The 15,549-nt window shown below is 34.1% G+C and overlaps 1 protein-coding gene across 6 annotated transcripts in view; it reads left to right on the top strand.

The window, feature by feature from the left end:
* Positions 1-459: 459 nt before the first annotated feature.
* Positions 460-15,549, top strand: part of LOC119067842 (TLD domain-containing protein 2) — a 118,445-nt gene continuing 103,355 nt past the window's right edge. For 2 of the 6 annotated variants that reach the window (XM_037171111.1, XM_037171120.1), the window contains exon 1: positions 467-887. Coding sequence is in view for 1 of the 6 variants with exons in the window: in XM_037171173.1 (XP_037027068.1) it covers positions 886-887 (2 nt within the window). In the remaining 5 variants the exon portion in view is untranslated. Of the gene's footprint in view, positions 888-15,549 lie in introns of all 6 variants that reach the window. The other 4 variants (XM_037171173.1, XM_037171147.1, XM_037171138.1 and 1 more) reach the window with 3 other exon arrangements.

Here is a 15,549-nt window from a genome sequence, read left to right as displayed (position 1 = left end):
ATATTTCCACGACGAGATGCAGTATGTGAGTCTCATAAGTAAATCGTAATTGTCCTAAAGATACATAGGTATTGGCCGTTTCTTCAGACGCGGATGTTCTTCGTACTATTTTCGGTCTGCCAATGTATACAAAACTTTAAATGCGAAATCCATTATTTCTTTTGACATGTTTTATAACCAGATCACATTAGTCAAATCTCGCCATTTTCGTTGTCGACAACAGCGCTAAAAGTATAGTCGGTTCTCAGTACTGACGATACATTTATCAATAAGAATCTTTCTGCGACCACAATCTATCTGGACTATTTTTTGTATTGACATTCGCGAGTTTTCCATGTGTGCGTGTGTAATGTGGTAAATATTTATGCAAAAATCTATTGTGCGCATGCGAGATTCCAATAATTCCAGAGAGTAAATTTCTAACCCGACAGAAGAAGAAAAAAACACATCCAAAAAGGACTGACTATAAACCAGTGAAATCGTAGAAAAATTCAGTCGAAGACGGGCCACTTTCGATAAAAGCGAACACAAAGATTTTAAGTGCTGAAAGGGAAGAATAATATCCAATTGAATTTTACATTTACAATTTACCTATTGTGCAGTCTCATTTACATCGCATATTTATTTGTCTAGTAAAATTGATTTTTTTTTTTATGAAGCCGAAGAGCATTTAATGTCAATTAAAACAAGTGTTTTGTAAATTAGAGGTCATACATTTTTCAAGCGATTTGTTTCGTTTAAATTTGTGCATTGTTGACTCTTGATTTGTTTTTATGATTTTTCGTTTTAACCAGAACTGTTGTCCAGTGTTGATGTGATTTTACCGTGTTTTGGAACCGTTTTAGAAATAAATTATTGTTCATCGTATCATCATCTACATTAAAAATGTGAGTTGTCCGCTAATCTTTATTACGTTTCCACAAAATTAAGGGATGGAAAAATCCATTTTCGTGTGTCTCTCACCGTTATGTATTTAGTCGGGTATATAAAGGCGCCTCCTTGAGGGTCACACCATGTAAAAAACATACATGTAACGTACATTCGACTGGAAATGAGCGAACATATTCGTTTAATTCTGTCCACACTATATTCGTGAAAGCTTTTCCTTTACTGTTTAACGAATCGATCTTTCCACGAAATATCCCAAAAAAAAATCAAAATAAATTTTCCATTGCGTCGGTAATTTGTTTTGTCAAAGCGGTCGGAATGAACTTCAACACAGTTATTTCGTAGAAAACGGTCAGAATGAAATTAAATTCAAAACGGTTAGAGTACCTCTCAGCAAAACGGTACAGATTTAGTTGAAACAAAGAGCATAATAATATGACCGTGAATTTATCGGTCTCGATTGACTTATGTATATGTACTTCTTCACTACCAACGTCATAGCGAAATAAATATTTTCCATTTCATTTTACATGATTTACATGTAGACGAAGATTCATGAAACTACCACTATCGGAATTTTGTTGGGGTCATTCTGTGACAATGCATTCACAAAAATCAATAACAAACTTAAAATTATACACAAAAAAGCTCGTACATGTATTTTTGTATACATAGCTTTTCATATCGCGATACAACGGCTGGGACTTTTGTTTCGCTGAAATGGTTACTTCTGCGTGCAATGTCATTGATGGTAAAGTGATATTCACAATATTTTTGTTGTTGTTCGTTTCTCTATTTTTTTTGTGTGTTCATTCGGTTATACAACAACCAATGACTGACTCCAGGAAGAGCAGAAAAAAAAACCTTTTTCCATTTTGTGTTGTGACATTCTTCTGCCTCAATGAATCGTTTTTCATTTCATGGTGTCCTTCCTCGCTTAAGGGTGACAGAGAAATCGATGAAACCTATAAGTATATTTCTGTGCTGATGGGGTTTCGCATTTTGAGCAGTAAAACAGGACAATAACACATAATAAGAATAGGGGATCGTTTGTTGTTTGTATGAAAGGAAAGAAGAAAAAAAAGCACGAAAACTCTGAACCAAAATCATCGAAAATGAATTTATTTTCCGGACAGGACTTCTGATAGTTTACAAACTGAAGACGTTCAGCACCTATATTATATAGTAAAACATTGACAATTTAAATGGTTGTTTTGGTTGGCGCTGTTGTCAATATTGACACAATTTTCTATAGTAAAATATCTGTGAGAAAATAGCGCCCATCGAAAGCGACAACAACGGCCTAACTTTCCTCTGGAAAAAGGTATTGCGTATATTCCAACCTGATATTCGATTTTTCTTTTGTTGTCCCCATATAACACACACCGAACCTTCTATCATCCCAATTCATTTTAATCAATGCTCGCTGTTGTGTCGACTATGTGTCGTGAATATATTTCGTGTTTTTTTTTTTTGCTACATTCTTTGGATTTGGCAAGGAAAAAGGATGGTATACGATGATGAGATATATAGAGTCATGAGTTGTATAAGCATTTTTAAGTGCTGTGCATGGTTACAATTCTATATAATCGTATGAGTGTGTGGTGTGGCTCTATTACGCATTTTGCTACTTTTATTCTATCCATTCCATTTTCATATAACACACAAACATACCTCTGTATATAATATGCATCTAACGTAGGGTACATACAGAAGAATAAATTTATTTGATGTTTTTAACCTCCCTCAACCTAAAATATGGTTGCCATTAAATCTGTCTTAGTTTGTCGAAGTGTTTTGGATTATTTTTATAGTCTAATGCCGTGAGCGCTTTCCATATCAATACCATTTTATATGACATGTTTTGGCTGTAAGATTCATTTCAAATAAGCGCTCGGTGTGTGTGGTTTCGGTTCCGCTGCAATGGTGTGTTAGCTTTTTTATGGTTTCGAATTTTCTCGGTATTTTTTTCTGTCACTTCAATTCTAAAACGAAAATGTAAATGTGGAACGATTACCGAATGGTTGGTAACAATAAAAAAGGAAGATGTTTATCAGTTGGAGATCAACAAATGTGATAATGTAGAGAATGTTTTTGTAGAGTATTTATAAAATACACCACAGCGTGTTCCATATGGATATGACAAATAACTCGATGTTTTGTTGAGGGTTTTTTTCCGGAAAGTTAAGCCTGGGAAATAGGATTCTATGACAGAGGATTTGTTGGAAAAATATTTTCCTTCAACAAATATCTAATTCCTTTCCGCTATATTGCGCAATCTTCTTTAGAAATCACATTTTTCTTCAGGAAGATGATATTTACAACCTCCCGTATCACATCTCATTCAATCAAGTATCGTATAAGTTTACGAGCATTTTTCATTGGACAATAGTATATCCATCTGTTTGTCAAAAAGGCTTTTAAAACGGAAAATTTGTTCAGTGTTCTCTTACAAATTGCGTGCTTCATATTTATGTCAAAAATCGATTCCGATGTTTCAAAAATTTCTTTCACTGTTATTGGGTTGTTGAAGTATAGTGTGGAGCCACCCCCTAGACACTTCGACAAAAAATACATGTTAATAGCATGAATAGTGTCCCACCCTTGATTCGAGCTGACTCTCCGCGATGTGTCAAGAGAAATCAAAATAAGACTTCAGTTTCAACCCGAACTTCACCTGAACCTGACATTTTTGATTTCTGGTTCAACCCGAACCTGAATGGGTTCTAGACGAATCTGAGCTTTTATGTTCAGGTTTGACCCGAACCTGAAGTGAGCCTGGTTTCACTGAAAGTATCCGTTGACCCGAAACCGACCTGATCCATACGGAGAATTTTGGCTCACATTTCAAAGTAAAAGTTCAGGTTCGGGTCGAACCAATTCAGAATTGGGTCCGGTTCTGGTTGAGCCCAAAATCAAAAATTTCAGGTTCAGGTGAAGTTTGGATCGATCCTGAAAACTTAGTTCAGGCTCGTGTCGAAATCAGTTTCGGGTTCCGGTCAGACGGAAGTCGTACCAAATTTTCAGATATGAAATTTTGTCCCATTAAATTGGTCTTATCTATTATTATACGCGCTCCCTGGGCCCATAACCTGACTAGGCGGTTAATCACACGCATTTTTCAGGCTGATGATATTTACCTCTCTTAACACATTTCAGACGATCAAGGAAGTTTTCGAGTGATTTTCTTTGGTCCATCTGTTTAGCAAAAATGTTTTCAAATCTTTTCAGTGTTCCCTTTCTCATACAAGCTGAATTTTTCATATTTACGTCCATTAATGCATTTGCTAACAGTTTGTAGATTTTCAAAGTTACTATTATCCCACACAGTTAATTAAAAGTGCAACAACGAATACTAATGCTCAATTCCAAATTAGAAAACGTTTCATTTAACAAACTTAAATTTAATTCCAAATCCTGTCAATTAACCAAACGAAAATTTAATTAAAAACTGGCTTGTCTTTCCGTTTCATTTCACATGCCATTGCACATAGAAATAGAAATTCTCTTATATTGTAACAAAATTCTGAAGAATAATAACTACTGGATATACTTCTCTTCAGCTTCACGTCACCATAGTGTGCATTTAAAGATAATGAAATAATGTTTTGAATGGCGAGCAAGGTTTTTATTCCATTACAGTTTTTTCTTTGCACCATTTCTGGAAGCACTGAATTACATTTTATACGTTTTAGGTGGTAGGAAATCTATTTCGTTTATGACTTAAATCGTTTACAATTTATTGAGTTGAGGAAATGTGCAACGACAATTTGAAAAGAGCTAAAATTATTATGCTTCTGAAGCAAATTCATGGCAACTCACGGTGCAATGAATGTTTTAAATTGGATAGCAACTTTGTCCATTTGTAAAATAAAAATATTTTGTGAGATGGAAGTATGGGACTGAGTGTACCGAGAAAAATTAGAAAACTCATGAAAACATTTTCCGTTAGAAATTTGAGACTGAAGGTAGTGTTAAGAGAATGTTTCTCCTGCTTCTTCTTCTTTGCGGCTTTCGATAGAGGTTTGTTATCGAAAATCATCATTGCACCGACGAACGGCACACGGAAAAAACGGAAAATGTCAATGTACGTCTGATTCGATCACGATTTACGTGTGAGTCGCAAATAATACATCTCCTACGTAGTATGTACAATGTACATCGAAGTCGTGAAATTTTACGTCTAAATCGTACAATAAACGACTGAGTGAACCATTGGTTTTGTACATTGTAGTTGAGTGAGGACAAAACCAATGGTTCACTCAGCCGTTTATTGTACGATGTAGACGTAGAATTTTACGACTTCGATGTACATACTACGTACGAGACGTAGCATTTGCGACCCACACGTAAAACGTGATCGACTCAAACGTACATCGGCATTTTGTGTTTTTTCCGTGCAATGTAATCACTGAATCTGTTACTGCTTTCGTTGAAAGTTTGTGATGGTTTCAGTCAACATTGTGAGCTGGTGCCCCTCCTAATTTTTTTTTTTTGAGTATGTCAGCGGAAAAATTAATTTTATGTGTTTTTACGATTTAAATTAAACATTTTAAATTTGGGTCCTTGAACTGAGATCCTAAATGGTTTTTGTTATTTTTATTTTATTTGAAAGGTATTTCGTCAGGGCTTATTATTGGGGATTTCAATTCAGCAAGTTTGGAAAAACTCCAAATAACTCTGAAAAAGTCCCGAGAAAAATTCCAATTTTTTTCGGAATTATTCGGAGTTTTTCCGAACTTTCCAAATTGAAATTCCCAACAAAAAGCCCTTCACTTCGTATGGGATTTCGTAATTTCGCTGTATGCCCATTCTCTAAGATGAATACTTTCTTTACGTGTTGTAACGTTTAGCGTAGCGCTCACGCAGGCAAAATAGAATCTTGTGCGAATTGTAATTGTAATATTACGTAGGCCCTACTTTTACGGACGTACTAGGGTCACGTAAGCAATTATATGTGTCATGACAATTCGCTTACTTTCATTTTAATTAGGTCGTATCTATGAACACTTTTTATCAGCAATTGTTCTTGGATCCTAAAACCGCTCCTGAGCTCCACTCTGTTTAAAAATGTAATACAATTTTGGTTTCAGATTGGCACCCAACCCATATTACTGTATTTGAATAACACGTAACTATGCGAGATTCAATCTAGCCCATACTCTTTCATTAGAGTTTTAAATTGCATAAATTGAATCTAATTTTCCGAGTTTCGTATTAGTATAGGGAAAAAGAAGCAGAACACATTTTTTGCATATGGTACACTGTTCATCTTATTTATATACACGACCAAAGGGTATAAGATTTTCTAGATCCAAAAATAGAAACATCCATTTTCTATTTACATTGAATAGATTAGAATATTGTATGTAGCCTATATATATATATTGCACATCGTCTATATTTTCTCTCTACCAACAAGAACGGAAGAAGCAATGAATGGATATAAAAATTTGCATTTTCATGAAAACAATCAACATGGGAAGTTTGGCTAAAACTCCTACCAAATTACCTCAAGCATGAATCTTAAAGATTTTTTTTTTGTTTAGAATTTCGAGAATATGAAAGTCATGATCTGAAAGTTAATTTTAATTTGTTTGCTTGTGAGTGTACACTGGTATAATTGGTCGCTGGTTGGTACAATATTCAATTTAATTTTATCGCTTACCACACAATAAAGCCTGTACTTCGTTTCGTTAGATTTCCTTGTACATTTCAGCGTACAGCCTCGTTATCTCAATAAGACCCATTTTCCCAGTTATGCCACAATTTTGTCGAGGGAAAAACATGTGCATTTTATGTGTGAAATGATATTGAATGTTCAGGAAATTAAATTTTCTTTTATAAATTTATTTTGAAAAATGTTACATCGATGAAAAGCGGATGTTCCTCACAGATTTTTTTTTTCTTAAATTGATTTATGCGATGGCACCCTCGATTATTTTTTTTGTGTAGACAGTTAATTGTGTACTTAAAGGAGGGGTCTGTATGTATTCGCATTAATGGTTTATATAATATTTCTTTGTAATAAACGATAACAAAATTTATAATTTTCCTGTGACGCAGAAAAATTGACCTTCTCTATAGAGAAAATAGTATTGCGGGAAATTCTGGAATAAAGGTAAAAGTTGAGTTTCCTCAGAAAATAACTTTCTACTTCCATGCTAGTTAAAGTAACTGTTGACCTTTCATATGATTCGCATACGCGTCAAAGAAAATTCTCGTAATTGAATCAAGTTTGTTTTCATCAGATCAAATAGGAAACATTGCATCACATTTTTGGGTAGCAGTGTACACTGTACTAGGGTGTAGCGTTTTTGACCAAATGTCTTAGTTCTTTAAAAAGGCTCAGCTGATCCATCTGATCATTCAATGGAAAAAAAAAAATTCAAACTTTAATTTTGTGCTGCCGCCAGATCGATTTTTGAAAATTTCGTCGTTTTCGGTCCACGTCACATAAATAGATTTTTTACGGTGGGCTCAGTGTACATAAAAAGTTGGGTCCACATGGTAATCTAATCTTCAGACTTCACAGATTATTTTACAAAAAAGATCGAGTCTAAAAAATATTTTTTGAGTTCGTGACTGATTGTCAAAGTTCCTCGATGGTGATTTTGAGACTTTAATCTCGCTACAAAATTTGATGAAAATGTGCAAAAATGTAATTAAACGTTAAATATGCTAAATGGACCGCGGTGAGTCAAACACAACATCTGATTTGAATTGGGATATCTAAATTTGATACTTATCTGACAAAAAGTTGTGATTTCGGTACACTTTGGTAAATGGAATATTGGCGAAGAAAGTCGGATTACATCAAATCAATAATTTTTTAGCTCAGAATGGTTCTGACAATACAAAACCTTTAATTTTAAACGTTTTCTAAGATCATTTACGTACTGTTGACAAGTTCTATAAATTCCCCAATTTTCCCGCACGTTTTATCTATTTCTCTAAAATAACAATAGAAGAAAGTGCCTCTGTTGCTTTTATACTCTTTTTTATTTATTTACTTTTTTAAAGTTAAATCGATTACATTGCATTTAAGAGCAATCAGAATTCATGACATTAAACTAAATTACCTGATAAATGCCCTGTCCTAAATACCATCCGAATGAGAGAGGAATAGATAAAATGTGACCGAAAAATTAGGAAATTTTCAGGAATTGATTTCCTCTTAAATATGCTATGTTTGATCGATAAATTTCACACAAGAAGTACTATTTTTACCATGTAGTCAGTAATGTACTAATGTAGACCAGATGATGAAAATGGCTTCTTGTGCATTTCGATCTAGTTTTTGTTGGGACGTCAGTATTCGGATAACCAAATTTCACATAAGACTATCCATTACCGTCATTTGTCTGACTGCTATTTAATACCAGGGAAATCAATATTGATGATTCAATTACAATATTCTCTCTGTGAAGGCTGTCTTTTTTTTATGATATGCAAGACGTTTAAAGTTCACCATCCATTGTAAACGTGGCCTTCAAAATATTCTTACCTGCACAACTTTCCGTCTTCTCCTTTCGTATTTCATAAATGAAAAATCAATCAAATTTCCAGCCTTTCAACATTGACAGTTTCAGTATCTTCAACAGTCAAAAGAATTTACATTTTAGTTTAAGTACGTACTTTGCTCGTCTAATCCATTCACAATTTATTTGAAGGTTACATTGAAATTGCGATGAACGCAACAGCATAAATTTTCCACCCATCTACATTCCACCAATATGCTCCGTAAGCCTTAATACACAAAGAGATTATCTGTTTTTTTATGCCGATTTCGCATACATTTTCCAGATGTCTGCACTCATTATTTTCATTTCTAACCGAATAATAAAGCCGCCTTTTCAATGAATAATGAAATTCTGTTCTCAAATTATGCCACACAAAATTCAATATAATTATAATTCACACTTGTGAAGTTAGTGTGGAAAAAGTGTTCGCAAAAGGATTGCGATGTGATGAGGTTATAATCAAACGTAAACAAATATTAACTCATGTCCTCGACCTCGCAACTTCAACTTTTATTATGATCGTCACTCCACCATGGAGTCGTACTCATACTTATATGAAAAGAATTCGCATGGAAAAGGTTCTTCCGACAACATTTTCTATGTAATGAGTTTGAGTTCCTCTCTCTCCACGAATCTATGTGGAGAATTATATGTATTTGCCTGTTTGTTATCTAACCAAGTATACCACACAAACATTATATCATTAAATTATCGATTTTTCCCCTTTTCCTTTTTCCTATAACTACTTCAGATAACCCACTGATACATAAAACATACCTAATATAATATTGACATAAAATTATCATTTGAAAGGATTTTTTTTAACTTATGAGTGTCAAGAGATTTGACGTTTATTATCTTTTTATGTAAAACATCGAAAGAAAAGAAAGGAGAGATCCATTTTGACGTCAGGAGAGCATCGAGTTAAATAATTTTTTCTGTAAACATTTTCCAGGATTTTTTTTCCTTCTTTTGGTTCGTCGGTTTTTTTTTTCTTTTTATGAAAAACCCGAAGAACGGAAGTTGTTTATTTATGAATATGGCCTTGAAACGAATATTTCGAGTGCTTTTTAAAGGCGCGTGATGAAAATTTGTAACTTTCGTTACTGTGGAACTTTCTGTGCGCGTGGATATGATTGTATTTTATTGATTTTTGTTGTTTTGTTTTTATGTCAAAATATGACTATTTTGTGTATTAGTGTGGATATTGTAGAAGACGAATCAAAGAACTAAACATCGGGCTCAGATCATTAAACGTTCAGAGGGATTCTTTTGATTCCTACCGAAATTTTTTCATTTTTTCTAATGCATTTTTTATATTCGTTTTGCACCCTCGAGGCCATAACCACTTCACAAAAAATTTCTCGATGCTTGCATAACGAGTGGGAACTGCTTGAAATACAAAAAGATGCACTTTTCTTATGGAGGTATTTCCAGACGAAAAGTACATGGCCGTGTGGTCGTGGTGTGTCATTAGAGAGGTAATTGCATGTACGTTCGAGGAGTCATCTACAGTGAAATATGAGCATTTGAAAATAATGTAGAAATTTGAGTATATCTAATTTGTAACGGTTCCTCTGCATCCGAAAACCGACCAAAACATCAAAAAACTGTTTCCCCTGACTTCATCTTTCTAATGACATTAAACATTTTTTTCGAAATCAGCATGTCCAAACCAATATACAATAAGAAATTTATGTTAATGGTCTTATGGTTTTGGAGACACTTCACTTTGTGTGTCGTTTCTTGTCAATTTTCCATTCATCCAAATTAGAAAAAAAGTTCTTGTGACTGGGACGAAAAAGGATCTTTTGACCAATCTGTAAGAGCTTGAGCCGTAATTTAGGTAACGATTTCTGCTTTTTTATGCATAGACTTGTAACGTACTGATTTCGGCCTTAAAAACTATGAAATTCTCCAGGTGATGCCAGTTAAATTTAGACATTTATTTGCTTCAACTGATTTTCCAGTTTCCAATAATAAAGAATTTATTTCCGCACAATGTCATTTTGATCAACTGTGAGCGATATATCGATATCGATATATGAAAGGCAGCACGAATACTAGTATAAAAATTGTTTTCTGTTATGACAGTAATTGGTGATGTATTTTGGCCTTAAAGAAAATCTTGATGAGCGTTCCTGATTTATTTGTTCATGTCGTGTATCAAAATCCTAAGATTAGAACCGATAGCTCCATCAACACCATTCAAATTTCACAATAGTCTCATCCTAGCATCAGACTATTTTATCTTATGACTGTCATAATATGTCATAAAAAGGACAATGGAAACAAGAGCCTATTTTGGAAAATTTTGATTCCGAAAGATTCTGAAATTTCCGAATAATTCATAAAAAAATTCCGAACAAGAAATTCAGAATTACTTCGAATTCTTCGGAATTAAAATTCTCTAAAAGAGGCCCTGATAATTCTCTAACAATTCTCTTGACAGTAATTTACCAGTCGATTCTTCTAACCGAAATTATTTCTTAAGCTATTCAAATGAATCAAATTGAGATTCTTTCTACACAATTTTGTTCCACAGGTTTTCATGCCTTTTAACAGTTATAAGTCAACGTTTATGGCTTCGTGAAGGTTTTTCATAGCACATCGCTGAATGAGTGAATTTCCCTTTTTCTTTTTCGCCAGCCCGGGAGTCCTATATACAACACCTAATACACAAAAAAACGTATTGTCGTATCACCTTGGAAAACTTGTTAAATGTCAGTATACAATTCCATTTAAATATCCTCAAATATACCACCGACACCAAAGCGATTCAACTAAATAAATTAGATGCCCATTATCTGATCACCCAAACAAAAAAACAGCAACAACACCATAATCACATTTGTTCAACTTTCATTTTTTCGTTCTTAGGGACACGGAACTGACGTCTACAACTTAACTATCACACTTTATTATACCCTCACGACATGATAGACACGAAATGGGTCGGTCATCGAATCGCTCATAAATGTGTTTCAGTGCGTATAATGCTTTAGAGCATTTTGTAAAATGTGGCAAACGCTTTTTTTGTCAGCTAAACAAAACCATACTTTCGTCAGAGTTCCCATAGGACGATGGATATTATAATGCTTGTGAACTAGATTGTTTTACATAAAAAATAACGATATTGTTATGAAATTGTGTGTGTGTCGTTTATGGGATCCTAATCGAAAGTATTCTTTTATTAGCTAGACTGATTTTGATTTCACAACATCGGATTTTGTTATGGAATTTCGATGTAATAAAAATCTGTCCTATTTTTGATCATTTAGATTTATGATTTGAAAATGCGGTCTCAATTGCAAGTGACTGGATAAAGATAGGAGCTTATTACAGTTATCTATTGGTTTGCCTTTTTATTGTTGAAAGTTCACTTGTTTTCTTCTCTTTACCAACAGTCACAAAACTGAAAACGTTCATCCAACGCACTCCAATAACAGGCACAAGAACAGTTTTTTTAACGGTCATACCAACATAAAAAACGGAATTTATATGAGAATTTGAGTCTACTACTGCGTGGAGTCCTCTTATTTAATTCTGTTGTCGTTCCTATTCTTGGAGTGCGTTGGATCATCTGATCCATAAATGCAGGTCCGAACTGACCATATGGGTTAATCGAGCAAATTCGGGGTTTTCTTTAGATGAAAATTCTTACAATGACGCGACGCCTCTTCCAAATAAAGTTTGCGCCCTTTACTAAGTTTATGCGGTCTTTATTAAGTTCGTGTTCCTCTTGAGCGAATCGCTCGACACGATTTTTGGTAGCCTGTAACATTAGCAAATATAATTCATAAGCAGAATCAGCAACACTCGTTTATCCACCAGCTGGTACACAACCACATGATTAGTTTTCTTGGTAATTGTAATTTGAGCACCACGTGACGTCAGCCTGTACGTAATTTTTAAAAATTTTTACAGTTCAATTTTGGGATACAAATGTCTAATATCGAAAATGTACTCGCAAAACGTATGTTTCATCTGTGGTAAATGACACTATTTTGAAGAAAAAGACACTTTCATCAATTTACTTATGTCAAATAACAAAACTACACATTGACGAAGGCATCTTATTCTTCAAAATAGTTTCATTTACCGTTGCTGAACTTGCATTGCGAATTACATTTAAGGATTGTATGTGTTAACAATGCAGATAAAAATTTCTTCAAGTCTTATATTATCTCCTCAACGCCCACGTTTTACCTGAAATTTCAAACGAACATTTCTTTTCACGACTGAACATTTTCCAACTGTTGTATAGAGGTAAATTGTTGCGCTTGAACATATAATAACGCCATTATGTAAGCTGTTATGTTTCCAGAGATATTGAAATTTAGGTCACATATCACCGCTTTCCATAAAAGGCAAAGAATGGAAAGAATGTTGTGGAAATGCTTTTATCTACTTATTTAATAACTTTGAAAACTTTCTGTAATTATAAATGGCGTGTCATATACGTATGGGAGTAGACAGTAGAGAAACCGCATAAAACAGTTTTCGAATAAAAAGTTAAAGTCATTGGGTGGGATTCTGATAGATTTTAGCACATTCTATTCAACAAAGAATGCAAACGATTAAATTTAACTTCTGAGAGTTCTGGTTTTCTCTTTAAAGAACGTACTACATTATATGCTAAGAGTCATCCTGGTTTAAGTACTATTGGGCCTTGTTTCGACACGTGCTACGTCTTAAAACAGCAAATTCAATATTTCTGTTAAAATAACATTATGTCACAGTGTATTGCATAATATATCGCCATAAACAATATAAAACCATACTGTCATCCCTTTAATATTACTTTTGTGAGAGACAACACATAAAATGCACGTAATAGCTCCCATAAATAAATGTATACACAAGGAAAGGTAGAGCGCTGTTCCCAGTATGTATTTTTTACATTGTATTATTATATGTGGGTAAGCCTTGGAGTCACGTTTTACTGGCTGATTCTTATCATTATTTTGTGTGGAGATATGGGGAGATATTTGCTTCGTACGGTGCACGTAATTTCGACCAACAGGGTAAACAACGTAATGTTATACGAATTTCCTTGTATATTACAATTCTGGTACGCCCGGCATGTTTCATTGGTTTTAATTAGATTTCAAGTGGTCGAGGTAGTAATAAAAAAATTATTAATTTTAATTTATGATGGTTGTTAGGAGCAGGCTTTTCGCGAATTTAAAAAAAAGTCGTTTTCTTGTTGAATGATATAAATTTTGATAATTATTTTCTAAGACAACGTAATAATCGGCATGCTACTGAAGATGTACACAAATTCTCACACTTTGCAAAATAAAAGGTTCCAATCAAGTAGGTACTATTTGTCTACATAATTTTATGAGTAGCAAATAGCGACTAGATCTGTTACTTCGTTTGTTGACAATTTTGCTTACCGAACGATACCAATCTTGTCCTTCTTTAGTTTTAACATACATTTTGATACAAAGAGAACGCCGGTCTGCGTTCATCGGTCATTTTTGTCGTCGTTGTGTCGATAACAGATGTCAAACTCTTGGATATTTCATTTCCATGATCTAATATAACTACGAAGAACTTTAATTCTTGAATACAAATTCCGGAACCGTTGGATTTTTGTAATTTTTACCTTTTAGAAACGGTGAGTGTATATCAAATCTGTTATTTTGTGGTTACTATCAATAATCAACCACTTGTGGAAGGTTTTAATAAAGTTTTATGCACACATACAAAGGCAGTTATAAATTCTCCATTTTATTGGGAACATACCAGGAGCGGGTCTCGAAAATTTTCTGACCTATTCTGTTGAAATTTGAAACGGTTTTGACCTGGGCAGTTTTCGATAGATTGCATTTTAAAGGTACAACAATCAAAAAATTTAACCTTCTCAGTTTTCGCCCAGGTGTCGTGCCTGGAACATGCTGGAATTCTTTCAGTTCAACTATTTTTAACTTTGGTCTTGCCAGTAAAATACTAGCAGAGTAGAAGTCGGGAAAAACCAAGTGATCATGTTCATGTTATCACTCATGCCAATTATTTTGCAAAGGTTTTTAAATGGAACTGGACGAACTATGTTCATCTTCAACCGTTTTGGAAATTTCTTGTTCTTGCTCTACAGCCAACAAAATTGTCTTAAAAACCATTGATTCGATTCTTCTCCCGAATATTATCGAGTTTATTTTATCAGCCTTGAAATATAGATTTGGTTTAATTTGGTTCGCCATATTTTTGTCAATAGTTGTTCTAATACTTCAAAGTCTTTGAAACGTATATGACTGTAAGTAAAACTTGTGGAAGTTATTCAGCGCTCCCACAGTGTCTTACGTTCCTACTTTGTCCTACTATTTCGAAATTTGTCCTACTTGTCCTACTGTCCTACGAAGGGCACTTCAAGGACTTTAATTAAGTATAACAATCAAGCGGATTTTGAGCTCTAAAAGTAAATTAAAATAATTTTCGACCTAACTTCATATGATTATTGACTTAGATTATCAGAAATGAAAGATATTCTTGGACATTTTAAATATCCAGTTATTTCGCGACTGGCAAAAGCGTGTTTTTGTTTGAGCCACGTAAATGCTGTATTCAGTACAAACATTCTGCAAAATAAAGAGTCGATACAAGGAACAACAGCCAGTCAAGGATGCTATTGATGCATTTAAGGGTGTTATAGATATTCCCATAACTGATTGTCTGCTGACACTTTGTCGCCAACTATCAGGTTTATTGAGATCTTCAAAAATTCTAAGCTGAAAAGAGCTGATCGTGAACATAAGGACAAAAAAGCGAAGGAAGAAAATATAAGGGAAATCGATAGATCGATTGGTCAGGAATTGGCAATGTTAAATGTGGCGGAAAAATTGTTGATCGACAGTAACAAATGTTTGAGCAAAGCTGTAAATTCATGGCAGAGTAAATTAAACCAGGCAAGAGCGGTTCATTTTTAAAACGTCGAATAAGCAAGCAAATAAGGGACCTAATACAGTGTATAAAAATGAACTCAAATGAACACTGACATAAAAATCAGACTATTAGATTATTCAGGTCTCCAGTCAAATCCAGCGCTCCTACCTGGTAAATTCCAACGGAACCGTGGAAATAAGTGAATTGATTAAGGCACATGCAGTTCTAACAGTTGCAATCCAGCGAATGA

Source organism: Bradysia coprophila, chromosome II (assembly GCF_014529535.1).
Source record: "Bradysia coprophila strain Holo2 chromosome II, BU_Bcop_v1, whole genome shotgun sequence".
Taxonomy (NCBI): domain Eukaryota; kingdom Metazoa; phylum Arthropoda; class Insecta; order Diptera; family Sciaridae; genus Bradysia; species Bradysia coprophila.
This window is presented reverse-complemented; position numbering and strand designations above follow the sequence as displayed.